The sequence below is a fragment of the Cuculus canorus genome, chromosome 4 (genome assembly GCF_017976375.1).
Source record: "Cuculus canorus isolate bCucCan1 chromosome 4, bCucCan1.pri, whole genome shotgun sequence".
NCBI classification, from domain to species: Eukaryota; Metazoa; Chordata; class Aves; order Cuculiformes; family Cuculidae; genus Cuculus; species Cuculus canorus.
This window is the reverse complement of record NC_071404.1, coordinates 3,714,620-3,727,790: the sequence shown is the minus strand read 5'-3', so window position 1 is coordinate 3,727,790 and position 13,171 is coordinate 3,714,620. Positions and strand designations below refer to the sequence as shown.

The 13,171-nt window shown below is 51.0% G+C and overlaps 1 protein-coding gene across 3 annotated transcripts in view; it reads right to left on the bottom strand.

Moving 5' to 3' along the window:
- Positions 1-6,344: 6,344 nt before the first annotated feature.
- The window catches only part of LZTS3 (leucine zipper tumor suppressor family member 3), a 56,681-nt gene continuing 49,854 nt past the window's right edge, over positions 6,345-13,171 (bottom strand). For all 3 annotated transcript variants that reach the window (XM_054064963.1, XM_054064965.1, XM_054064964.1), the window contains exon 4: positions 6,345-10,876. In XM_054064963.1, the coding sequence (XP_053920938.1) occupies positions 10,166-10,876 (711 nt within the window). In that variant the 3' untranslated portion in view covers positions 6,345-10,165. The remainder of the gene's footprint in view (positions 10,877-13,171) is intronic.

The window sequence follows — 13,171 nt, the reverse complement described above, 5'->3', positions numbered from 1 at the left end:
ACCCAGGGGGTGGCTGTGAAGGCTCCCAGCTGCCCCAGGAGTAGCTGTGAGGTCCCATGGGTGCCCAGGGAGGAGCTGTGAGGGCTGCGGTTGCCCTGAGGGGCCCACGGTTTTCTTGGGGTCCTGCCATGAAGGGCCCCCCCGGTTGTCCTGGTCAGTGGCTGTGAGGGCCATAGTTGTCCCGGGGAGCAGTTGTCTGAAAAATGGGGAAGAAAGGTTGGCTTTTCATCAGTAAACAATGCTAATTAAGGACATGTAATGCTGCCCCTAAAGTCCCCTCATGATGGGGACTGAGGAGGGGGAGCGGAGATAAAAGACTAATCGTTGTTTAAAATTTAGTGGATTGTTGATATTTTAGTTCAGACATGGGCTGGGTTCAATGTAGGTATAGAAAAACGGTGGAAAGAAAAGTGGATTAAAAGTTCCAACCTCAAGCCAAAAATTAGATCAAATATTAACGGAATAAACAGGCTATTGGCATTTTTGGCTTCAGGGGGGGTGGAGATCCAAAATGTATTTCTTTGGTGACCGCAGTGGTGCAGACAGTCTTCTGGAAAGACACAAGCTGATGAGGGGACGGATTGGTTTTATTGTTCTGGTGGGAGGGGGCGGATGGGCCTTATTGTTACCTACTTTCGTTACTTCATGAAATGTATAAAAGGGGAGGGGAGCCTGGACCAGGGGCGCCTGTGGCTGATGTGACTGAGCCTCAGCCACGCGCCCAGCACTGCTTCCTTTGCAAAATTGAATACCTCATAATAAATTTTTCATAATAATTTCTGTTTGATTGAATAGAGGATTTTGCATTGTCTGTTTTTGATAGTTGTGAGGGCTCATAGTTGCCCTGGGCAGCACTTGTGAGGGCTGTGGTTGCCCCATAGAGCAGCCATGAGGGTCCCTGGCTGCCCTGGGGAGTAGATGTGAGGGTCCGTGATTTCCCCATGGAGCGGCCGTGAGGGTCACTGGCTGGGCCAGGAAGCAGCTGTGAGGGTCATGGTTGCACCATGGAGCAGCCATGAGAGCCCATGGTTGCTCAATGGAGCGGCTGTAAGGTCCCATGGGTGTCCAGGGAGCAGCTGTAGGGGTCATGGGTGTTTAGGGAGCAGCAGTGACGGCCTGTGATTCTCCTAGAACATGTCCATGAGGGCTGTGGCTGCTTCAGGAGTGGCCATGAGGCATTTGGTTGCCCCAGGCAGCGGCTGTGGGGGCCCTTGTGTCCCAGGAAAGCAACACTAGGGAACATCCCATCCAGACATGGATCCCACCCAGCTCCCAGCAACCTCCACCTCTCCCCTCCTGTTCCTCCTCTTGTCAGGGCAGGTATGGATCAGTTATTGGGTAAAGTTTCTTTACTGAAAGAGTGGTGTAGCATTGGAGGAGGCTGCCCAGGGAAGGTGGAGTCACCATCCCTGGAGTGGTTCAAAAACCACGTAGACATGGCATTTTGGGACATGCTTTTGAAGGCACAGTGGGGTTGGGCTGGTGGTTGGACTGGATGATTTTAGAGATCTTTTCCAACCTTATGATTCCTCCACCAAACCAGGCTGCTCTCCTGGCATCTATCGGGAATCTCTCAACCGGAGGGTGCTGGTGCACCCAGGGTGTGGTCTTCTCTTGCAGAGCCACATCCCTGTGGTTCCCCAGCCTGAAATCCCATCCCAAAGCAACCAGCCAAGCCACACAGTCAGGGTTTTAAAACGGGGCCTTCCTCCGTTTTATTTTGCCGGATAAAAATCCTTCACAGTCAGGTCAAGAGAGGAGAGCGAGAGATACGTGTACATCTGGATCTCCATAGCTATTGGCATCTATACATACCTCTGTACAGAGAGATTCACTGTAGAAGATCACCAAGGCAAGAGCTCTTCACATCTCGACAACCTCATGGAAACAAAGACGAGCAGAAGATTGGGAAGTGTTGGGTCAGTTTGAATGAGAAATTCCAAAACGGATACACTTTTGCTGTACAAAAACTCCCGGAACGCTGTGGTTTATCTCTTTTTATTTGTCAACCTCTTGTGTTTCAGTAAGCTGAGCAGAGGCAAAGTCAAGACAGTGGTGTTAAGTGACCAGTGGACAGGAGAGACACACAAGTTATGGAGTTCTTTGTTAAATATTTTATTTTTAAGTATATATATATATAATTTTTTTAATTTTTTTTTTTGCTTTTTTTTTGCAAAGTCTCATTAAAACGCGGTTTTAACCAGCAACAGTCGACGCAGGAACAAAACAGTAACGGAGTCGAGTTCAGAACACTTCTGGTTTGAATTCACAGTAAGAGCAGAGAGAGAAACCGAGGCGTCAAGAAACAAACAAGAGGAAAGAAAGCACGAGGCTGGGGTTGAATTTACAGTTGGGGAGGTCCAAAGCGTTGGACAAAGGTTCTGGTGTGGAGATGACACAGCCTGCAGCTCACCCAGTGGTGGAGCGGCAGCGGAGAGCTCTGGCCGCTCCTCCATGGGCCTTTTATTGCTGGTGAAATCAGAGAGCAGGCTGGCTCAGGGAGGTGCCAACCGGCCCAACCTGATGTTCTCCCATCGGGGAGGTGCCAACTGGCCCAACCTGATGTTCTCCCAATGGGGAGCTGGGATTTAGGAGGACACCTACTGATCTGCTGGAGAACGGACGCAGAAGACAGGCGACTAAGCAACGTGCATCGATTTAGGAGGAGGAAAAACCTCACAAGCGTACTGCCCGGTGCAAGGCAAAGACCAAGAGGGGTTCCTCTCGGCTCACAGCGTTTACCAGGTCCAATTGAGTGCAAACGAAGACACCTTGGAGGAGCTCCAGCCCTGGGCTGGGCTCTGCGGGGACGCCGCTGCGTGAAGAGGGACTGCATAGACACATTGGCCAGTTGTGCAGCATTTTTTTTTGCACCGGTTGTGGAATACTTTTGCACCGGTGGGGGAGATCTGCCCATGCACATTTTGCTCCCTTCAGCCACTGGAAGGGAACCCACATGCCACCCATGGGGGAAAGGGGACCTTCTCCTCTGAGAAGTCTCCTAGAACATGCCTGGCTCCCAGGAATATCAGAGCCAGTGCCGTGGTTGCCCACTGGTGTCTGGCTGTCACCGAATGTCACTCTGTGAGCTCAGATGCCTCAGAGAACCCATTGGGTCCCGTGAACTAATGGAGAAGACCCAGTAACAGTCATGGAATAGACACCAGAGGGGCGTGGACCACACCTCCTGGGGACCCAGACTGTAGGCTGGCTGGATATGGGCAGCTTTGGGCTCTCCAGGCAAGTAGGGGTTGCCAAGTTCAAACGGTGGGTGATTATTTGGAACCAGACTGGACTCCACATCCCTTTCCAAAGGAGGAGAACCCAGAGCTGGAGCAATGAAGGTATTCAAGGAAACACTGGTGTGCCTGCAGGTCTCAGGGTTGGGAATAGTCCCTTTTAAATCTCTCTAGAAAAAACTATTGCTTTGGGACAGAAAGCAGGAGCTTTCTGCCCGAGAAAACAGATCTGTAAACAAGCCGTGGAAACACAACCCCATGTGTCAGAGGTTGTCCCAGGCTGCAGATCTAACACAATCCCTTTTATTGGGAGAACCAGAGAGGACGCTTGTCCTGGAAATGCAGAGGTTCATTTTTGGTGTTGCTGGTAGTGGAACATCCTACTGGGAAGTCAACATCTGCAAACAGCTAACTGTGATCCCAACCCCTTGCTGGGGGCAGGTGGCATGGGTGCTGGTTGGACCTACAGACCAGGGGCACTCGTACACCCATCACACCACCTCTTTCCAGAGAGTGGAAGGACCAAGGAAGCCACAGAGCTGCCTGGATGTGGTGGTGTAATGGTGTGAAGTCCCATGCAGTGATTTCAAGTCATTGCAAGCTGCGGGGATGTCCTTCAGCAAGAAACAAGGTTGCTCTTGGGGGTACAGCAGGGCTGATCTAGCTGATGTAGGAACGATGGAGAGAAGAGGTGAGGATCAGTAGTCTAGAAAGCTCCTCTGAGAGCAAGGTCAGGACACACCGCTCTTAGTGAGGGCTTTGGGATTCAGCTTTGGCTTTCTCAGATGTATCCAGGAGAGCCCTGGGAGATGCACCAACTGCTGCTGCGACAACAGGGGTGGTGGTAGTCTAAAAGGAGGCAGGAGATTCTGGAGAGCTGGGGCAGAGGAGTAGCAGGACACAGGCAACATAAGCAGATCTTTTAGCAAGGGATCTTGATGAAAAGTAACTCTATGAAGTGGCCTTCAAGGCTTAGGCTGAAGGGTTGGGTCTGAATACCAGCAAGCTGGACCTGCTCCCATCCAGGACAGAAGTGAGAGCTGTCACTGCGTATCAACAGGATTTCATGGTCTTGGTAGGAACAGAGCAGAGAAGGCTTAGCATGGCCATGGGGGTAGGCATGGTGAAGAGGTACATGCCCAAAGCCCAGATCCACCGGAGCATCCATCCACAGGAACACTGTGGGTGGAGTAGAACAGGTCTCTCACTGGCTTACGCTCCATGTGCCAAGGCTGGGAGCAGGGCCAGGAGCCTTCATGGTGCTGAGGTGGGCAGAGGTGCCATAAGCAGCTTCTCTCAAGCAGGAGAAGCAAAGACCATGGTGCCTTCACCTGAGAAGATGGTTCCCTGGTAAAGAGGGTGCCAAGGACACCTTGGGGTGAGCGGGGGAGAGGACAACCAAGGGGAGAAGCCAGCAGGACCACCAGCTCTCAGGATACACTTTTTCCTGGCTGATTCACACTGAGCCAGAACTGGACCCCTCTGCCTGTAGCAACCTCTGCTGCTAAAGTAGAGGAGTCGTGTGGCCCTGAAGACAAGTGCAATGGCTTGGTATGCATTCTCTCTTCTCCCCTAGAAAAAAAGGGGAGGGGGTCACATCCATCAGTTCTGCCTCCTGGGAACACACTCTCCCTGGGCAACGCATGGAGCTAGTTGACACGGCCATGGAGGTTAGTGGTGTGACCAACCAGAGACAACCAGCTCACGCAGGAACTTTGTTCTAACCTGTCCTGTCACCAGAAAGGCCCCTCATGGGCCTGCAAACGTTCCCAGGTGGGTCACAGGGAAATTCAAGCCTCCTGTCCCCTGCCGGCTCTCATTCCCCTTCCCAGTCCTCATCGCTCTCCAGGAAAGCTGGGAGGCAGCTCCAAGCGTGTAGTCCAACGCCCTCCGGAGATCTTTGGTCACGTTGCTCGTGAGCTCACAGTCTGAGCAAGCTATAAAGTGCCATGAGGAGGGGCAGGAGTGGGGTGGGTTGGTCCTTTCCATGGGCAGAGCTCATGGGCAGCAGGGCTCAAGGAGGGCACCACTGGGAGCCACTGTCTGTAAGGGGGTTTGGTGCAACACGATGGGCAGAGGGGTCTTAACCGAGGGACAACTGCAAGTCCTGCTTCAGGATGACAGCAAGCGTCAAAGTCGGACAGAGTGACACCAGGCTGCTCTGTCAGAGCCGTTGCCAAGTGGATTGCCTTCCTGGGAGGTGCTGAGCGCCCCCCTCCCCATTTCCACTCCAGTCAACAGAAGCTCAGAGGGTGCTGAGCACCTTCCACATTGAATGCGGCATCGGCTGCTGCTGCCAACCCTGCTCAGCGATACAGAAGCCACAGAGCTTTCTTGTCTCTTCATTTAATCGTTGTACATACAGAGCTGGGCTGTTATTTACATCCAAATACACTTGTCTCCGTATAACGTAGCAGCATAAGGGCAACAATCCCATTCCTATCTTGAGTGTAGAACCTTGGAGGTGATGTTCCTCCAGCGACAGCAGGAACGGTGCAGCTGGCTGCCACGAGGCAGTGGCAGAAGTGAAGTGGGACTGTGTGAAGCACAGCAATGCGCAAGGGTTGTGGTACTCACACTCAAGGTGAGCCAGGAGTGCTGGCTGTGCGAGGGGAACTCACCCAGCTGGGTTGGTATCTTACAGTGACAGCAACCAACCTCGAAATGATGGTGGAGCAAAGCAACCCTACTTGCAGCAAGTGGTAAGAGGGGCTGCTTACACCTTCCTGGCACCAGGATTGGCTGCTTAGCCCACATCTTCATAGATGCAAATTGCCGGAACTCATCAGTCCATTTGCTCATATAATGACCGTGTGGTTATGCCTGGAGCATGACTTAGTTGCCCACACGTGAGTGATGTGGCACTAGAGGTGCTCCAGTACTTCCCACCACTGGCCTGGCTCTCCCACAGGTCTTGGATCATATTTGCCAGATCCATGTATCCAAGAGCACCTCTCATGTCTCTGGACCCCATGTGTGGGCAACTGATCTGAGACCCTCATGACCACAGCTTTTGCTGTTGGCCAATGGCGAGTCAGAGATAACTTGTTGTTTCAGGAGAAACATGAACCACGTGCAGCATTTTGAGGGCAGTACTTGGCCGGTATGCCACACTGAATCCTGTTGGCTCCAAAGCTGGCTGAGCAAAGGTGGAAGAGACAGCTGCGTTATGGTCAAGCCCAAACTCTGTTCAATTTCGTGGGACAGAAACACTTTATCAGCCCTGCCTGAGCCTCCAAGAGACAAGATGTCAACCTCTTTGGCCATTCCCAGGATGTGTCATCAAAACACTAGTCTGGCACCCCTTGGCTGTCTTACTCCTAGGGCAAGACCCCAAGGCCCCAGCGCAGGCCTGGACTGTGATGGGAAACTTCAACCAGTCATCAGGTGAAAGTGTTAAGATCTAGAAGGAGCAAGGTGAGCTCCCATCCGGTCCAGATCTGAGCACAAAAAACATGAACCCAGGTGTTCCATCATTATTTTGCTCCATCTCTGCTGAGTGAAAGGCAGTCACCTCCAAGAGAGCCTGGTTGCCACCATGTGGTTACACAGTGCTAACAAATGGGAGAGGATGTGATGGAGAGCAGAGCACCCAGTTGTGGGGTGGATTCCTGAAGGACAGGAATCCTTTGTGGCAGTTTGGCTGGGACACTTGGCAAAAACTTCTGTATTTTATGTCACTGTAGCATAACAGGGCAGTTTCTGCAGGACAGCTGAGTGCTTGGAGAATGCTGGATGAATCCCAAGGCAGGGAAAACCACCAGCAGCAACACAGCATCTCAATGGGTGTCCACAAGGCTCTCTGTCATCCAGGGAATGGCCACAATCGAGGTTGCTCAGATCTGGATTGAAACTCTAGACCGAAGTGATGCAGTGAAGAAGGTGGTGAAGGAAGCATACCTTTCCTCCTCCAATGTGACAAATCTCTCCTTGCTGCTCCTGTTCCATTCCAAGAAGCTCTGCAATTCATGATGAAGCCATTGAGTCCCAGCACTCTCCAGCAGTCAGACAAACCTGTATGCCTCCAGGTTACACTTGGTCTATCAAGACGTGCTCATTCCTGGCACCACTGCAAAAAAAGAGCTAGGAGAAAGATGATGGAGAAAACCTGGAATGCTGGAGGGCTGGGCTGGTGGCTGCTGACTGGATCCAGGTATGTGAGGAGGCCAGACAAGCCCCTGCTTCTCCTGCCCATGGATTAGCATAGAGATCTGGTGAGAAGGTGTCCCACCGGTGTCCATTCCTCTTGAGTGTTAACACAGAAGGGAATTGCAGTGTACACTTGGGCCCAGGAGGAGCAAAGGTGAAAGTGACCCATCTTGTGATGAGGGCACTTATTGTTGGGTTTGCTTTTCATGTGGTGGCCTCAAAACCACCATATGACCATCTGACTCTAAGCCTCTTGCAATTCTCTATGCTTTGTCCTTTTGTCCAAGCGCTGCAAAGCCCTTCACAAGAACAGGTGCCTCACAACTGCGTTAGGAAGGATGACAATATGGGTTTATTTGATGTGGAAAGAGAGGCACGGAAAGCTGAGATGACTCAAGACACCAGATCTCCAGCCCTGACAACGAGAGATGTATGACTCCATCTTGAAGGCCCAGTGTATGGTGTGGAGGAAGCTCTAGGATTTGCCTGGCCATGTGTAAGTTTGTGTAGCACATGCAGGTGTCTCCCTTGGCACAGCAAAGTCTGCTGCTGGGTGGCATTCTTTCCTTGGGGGGGGTGCATGTGTCAAAGTCCAAGACTGCTGGAGCATCCACAAGATTCATAGTGGGACTCCTCCATACCCCTCAGGAGTCAGACCCAACCTAGTCCCCCATTTTATGGCTGGTCCTGGGAGAGGGCCTTATTCTGAGCTGCCCTGGTGCTTTTTGGACTGATCGGTTGTGTCTTCCTCCAGCTCCAAAGGCACAGGCAGAAGTGGTGGGAAAAGACAAGTACGGTCAACTGGGATCTTGAAATACCCTAATCTCATTTCACATCTCCATTTTCTAAGGCTCCAGGGATCACTGCCAGCCACCGGCAGTTCCTGCCCAGTAATACTGTCTGTTGACCTTGGCTGGAGGTTGGTGAGACCAGCTGAAGTCTTCTCTCTCCTGCTTAGCCTCTTTGCTCAGTCAGAGCTCACCACAGCAACATTTATTCCCAACTTGAAGGTCAGATCTAGTGAGTTTTTGGGCAAGGAAATTTGGAAAATATGTTCTTCAGGGCTTTTGTTTGGAAGGTCTTCAGCCCTTCAATGCTGTGAGGTTCTTCCTTGGTATGCACATGAAATGTGATCTGGCCAAGCTCTCTCTGGAGTCATCTCACAGACATTCCAAGGCATCCTAATGCTACCTCTACTTTCTTTTAGCTGCTCCCTAGGACTAAGAGCCAGAATTGTCACTTGGGTTGATTGTTTGGCCACTGCCCAGTGAGCGCAAACTCCACTTTGCAACATTTTATTTTTCTGTTTACTGTGTATCATGGTAAAAAAGTGTCCATGAAAGGGAGAACTGAGCTCACTTTGCCCACCTTTTCAGGCTGAATGCTGGTTTTCGAAGCCTGCACCATTCTCAGTGAGTGTGCATGTAGGATTTGGTTATTATTCTGCCAGGGCATAAGCACTTGCGTGATTTTAAGCATTTTCCCTTTTTATGACTGCTTTTCATGCTCAGAGTTAGTAGCTGAGTATCTTCTTAAGCTACAGTGGTGTTATCTCTATCTCTGGAATATGTGATGCCACGTGGGATTGCTATGGGTGCTGTTGGAATTGGTTGGACTGAAGGCTCACCCTCACCCCGTTCAACGTATCGGTCATGCTCATATGTGCTCACTGCAACTCTTGACTGAGGCTCTGATGCCATTTTTTGAGTAGACCCTGGACCAAGAGAGTGCACCGAAGTGTCACTCCTTTGGGAATGGGGTAGCACAGTTGCCCACTGTTGGGCAAATTTCTAAAGCTTCAGTTTGCATAAACATCCCAGAGGTTTGGAGGCATCCCCAAACCTTGATTCCATTGACTTTGGGAAGTAAGAGGGCTTTTGGGACGGGAAACTAGCTTGGACTTCCAAGTTCTTTTCTTTCTTTAACCAGCTTGAGTATATAGTAAGAATAGGGTGACCAAGATGGAGGTGGGAGGGTATTTCTACTCCCAGGGCTGGTCACCACCCAGGAGAGAAGTGGAATTGCAGAAGAAAACCACAACGAAATGAAAACACAGCATATGTCAGCTCTGATGAGCCTCCAAAGAGACTCCTGCTGGGTCATCATTCCTTGTTGGCTTATGTTACCAGCACAGGCTCATCCTACTCCTCAAGGACATCCTAACCTCTTGCAACCATGGTAGCCATGGACTGTCAAGAGGGAGTCATCTGGTAGAGATATGTCTGGTTTCACTGAAATCAGTGGCCAACCTCCCACTGACTTCACTAAGACCACCGTCTAGACAGGATACTTGATGCAGAACATCAGTTTGCTCAGGATCCCGAGAGCTTTGCTCTGTTAGCCAATGTGGCTAAAAACGCCCTGAAAGGATATCTGCCACTTTGAACTGTTTTGCTGCATGGAAATACTTGGAAAACCAAAGAAACCAAATACAACCCTCCAAAACAACCAACCGAAGAGGGGTGAATTGTAGGAGAGGGGATGGCAGCCTCTAGTGAAGTAACAGTCACGGCAGATTACGAAAGAGCCAATTGACCCTCACCAGCTGTACTAGGAAAAAAACAGAAGAGATGTCGCATTATTGATAGAAAAACAACGCACATCCACAGTTATTTTACCTACAGAGCACAGAAGTATAGAGTAAGGGTGACAGAGCTTGGTGCAAGCAACTCACACCGCTCCTACGGTAGCGTATTATCCTTCGGAAGATCACTGGCTTAAGTAGGTAGTACATGCACAGCACTAAAAAAATTAGGTTGTATTGTCTTGGTCCCGCCTCAGATCTCAGTGGACTCTATTCGCTCAAGTCTAGAGGGAGTCCATGTTTTCTTCTCCTCAGTGTGCGGGGGGCTGGTGGCCTTCGTGTTCATCTCGTTCACCTTGTGCTCCAGGAGCTGGTTCTTCTGGTACATCTCCACGTAGTTCAGTTGCAGCTGTTTCTGGTACTTGATGACTTTCTCCTTCTCTTCTTGCCAGGTGCGTCGCTCCTCCTCAAAGTCCATCACCTGCTGCTCCCGCTGCTGCCGCTCCAGCTTCAGCTCCGTCTGGAGCCGCTCCACCTCCTTCCGCAGTGTGTTGACACTATCCTCGCTCTGCCGCTGCATCTTGGCTTCATCGCTTTCACAGGCCAGTGGATCCCGCAGCTTCTCACCAAGGTCCCCACCAAAAGGCCCTGGAGGTCCTATGCTGGAAAGTGTCCGCTTCAGGCTGGAGACCTCCAGCTCACAGTGGTTCAGTTTTTCCCTCAGCACCTGGACCTCACTCATCTTTCTCTGCAGCTCGCTTTCACAGATCTCCAGGTTGACGCTCTTGGAGCTGTAGGAGTCCTTCAGGGTGAGGATCTGCTCCTCCTTCTCCCGTAGGAAGTTCTTACCTTCCTTGAGCTGTGTCCGCAGTCCCACAATCTCATTCAGCTTCTGGGAGACGTCTGCTTGGGAGTCCTTCAGCTGCTGCTTGAGCAGGGAGATCTCACCGGCCTTCTGGCACACCTGCGGGAAGAGCATCCATGAGGCAGGAGGACAGCAGCGAGAAGCCACCAGTGCTGCTTGTCCTCTGTGCTGCCTGTGAAGTGTCTGTGTGGCCTCAAGTTGGCAGGAGGTTTAGGTAACAAAAGGGGACAGCCAGTGACCCTGCTCAAGGACTGAATTCCAGCCTTCACCAAGATGCAGACCATGCAAAAGACCTAGAGGTTGTCCCCACATTTGACGTTTCTTCCTGGCTCCCAGGGACCTGATGCTGCTCCCAGCTGGACTTAACCAAACCAAGTGCTGTGGTCCTTACCAGTGATGAGCAGACACTGGTGCTTCCCTCCCTGTATTCATCCTACTCACCTAACCACAAGCCTGTGGTGTTTGATTCTAAACCCTCTGCTCTCAGCAGGAATTTCCCCACTGACCTTAGTGGGATCTGGACCTTGAATAAGAATGAGACAGAAACATCTCAGACTCCCAGGACTCTCCTGAGCACCAGGAGTGTGAGACAGGATGCAGAGACAGCTGATATTGCTTGTCCTATGATGCTTTGCTTCCCAAAGGCTCCCAAAGAACCCACTTGGCTAAATTTTAGAGTTTGTTTCACTGGGATAGTCCAGTGAATTAATTCTTATGGGGCAGGGTGTGAAGAGTGACAATCCCTCTGCAAAGATCAAGGAGAAGAGCTGCAACCCACCCTTGCTATGGAGCTACCATGCACTGGAGTTTTGGGTTTCACTCTGGGTGGCTCAAGTCTCACTCATGTTGTAGGATACACAAGCTCAGTGGAAATACCCTTGCTGTGATGTATATTTGCATTACGTAGGTGTCACAATTCAACATGACACTTCTCTGCACCTGCATTGTCCACCAAAGGTGACAGTTGCATGAATAGTTGTGGGTATTGGAAATGAACCATAAAAATGACCGTTTTCCTGTGGCTTCTGTGGTGTTCAGTGCTCTGCACTGGCAGATCTGATCTGGCTACTGTGGAGGATTACGGACTAACAGTCCCTACCTATGCTGGCAGGAGCCTGGGCTGGAGAATGGCACCGATGAACCATCAGTGATCAGAGATGATAAGCATAATTAGAAGTAGATTTGGCAGCCACGTCTAGACTGGTGTGGCCTGTCCTCCCGAAGCTCCCGTCACACATTAAATGCTTGGTCATTCCTCCCTCTTGCAGTGCCTGCAAGGTCCCTTGCTGCTCTGCTCTGGCTGGGTCAATGTTCCTCAGACAAACTCTCCTCTCCTCTGCCTTCATACAGCCTCCACCTTTCTCTGCTAAAGAGGACTTGCCTGGTGCATAATGTTGAGCAAGACTGTGAAGGTCAGCTATCATAGAACAATAGAATGTTTTGGATTGGAAGGAACCTTAAAGCTCATCCAGTTCCAAACCCCTGCCATGGGCAGGCACATCTCCCACTGGATTGGGCTGCTCAAAGCCCCATACAACCTGGCCTTGAACACCTCCAAGGATAGGGCAGCCACAACTTCTCTGGGCAACCTGGGCCAGTGCCTCACCACAATCACAGGAAATTTTCTTCCTAATATCTCATCTCAATCTCCCCTCTTTCAGTTTAAAACCATTCCCCCTCATCCAATCCCTGCACTCCCTGATCAAGAGGCCCTCCCCGGCTTTCCTGTAGTCTCTCTCAGTACTGGAAGCTGCTCTAAGGGTCTCCCCAGACCCTTCTCTTCTCCAGGCTGAACAACTCCAACTCCAGCCCTCGCATCATCTTCATGGCCTCCTCTGGACTCACTCTTAACAGATCCATGTCCTTGCTGTGCTGAGGACCCCAGAACTGAATGCAGGACTCCAAGTGGGGTCTCACAAGAGTGGAGTGAAGGGGCAGAACCCCCTCCCTCACCCTGCTGGTCTTTGGATGCCGCCCAGGATACAGCTGGCTTTCTGGGCTGCAAGTGCACATTGCCGGTTCATGTTGAGATTCTTATCCACCGGCACAGCCAAGTCCTTCTCTTCAGGGCTGCACTCAACCCATTCTATCGTGACAGCCCAGTGCTGAAGAGATAGTACCTGTACCTGATCACTTTCTGCTTGTAGCAGCTTCCCTGGAGCTGACGACTATGGTGGTTCCCCATACAGACCTAACTGTGCGAGTACTCACTTACGTACCAGCTGCAGCAGATGCAGAACTGTGTCACGCTGGTTTAGCTGTGGTTAGAGTGGTGTAGTTACTGCCTAGCTGAAAAACTGCACAGTTAACTGGAAGTGCTCTCCATGGGCTTGCTCTTCCCAATAGGCGGAGAAATAAGTGATGAAGAAAAGCTTGGATAGGAATCAACTTACG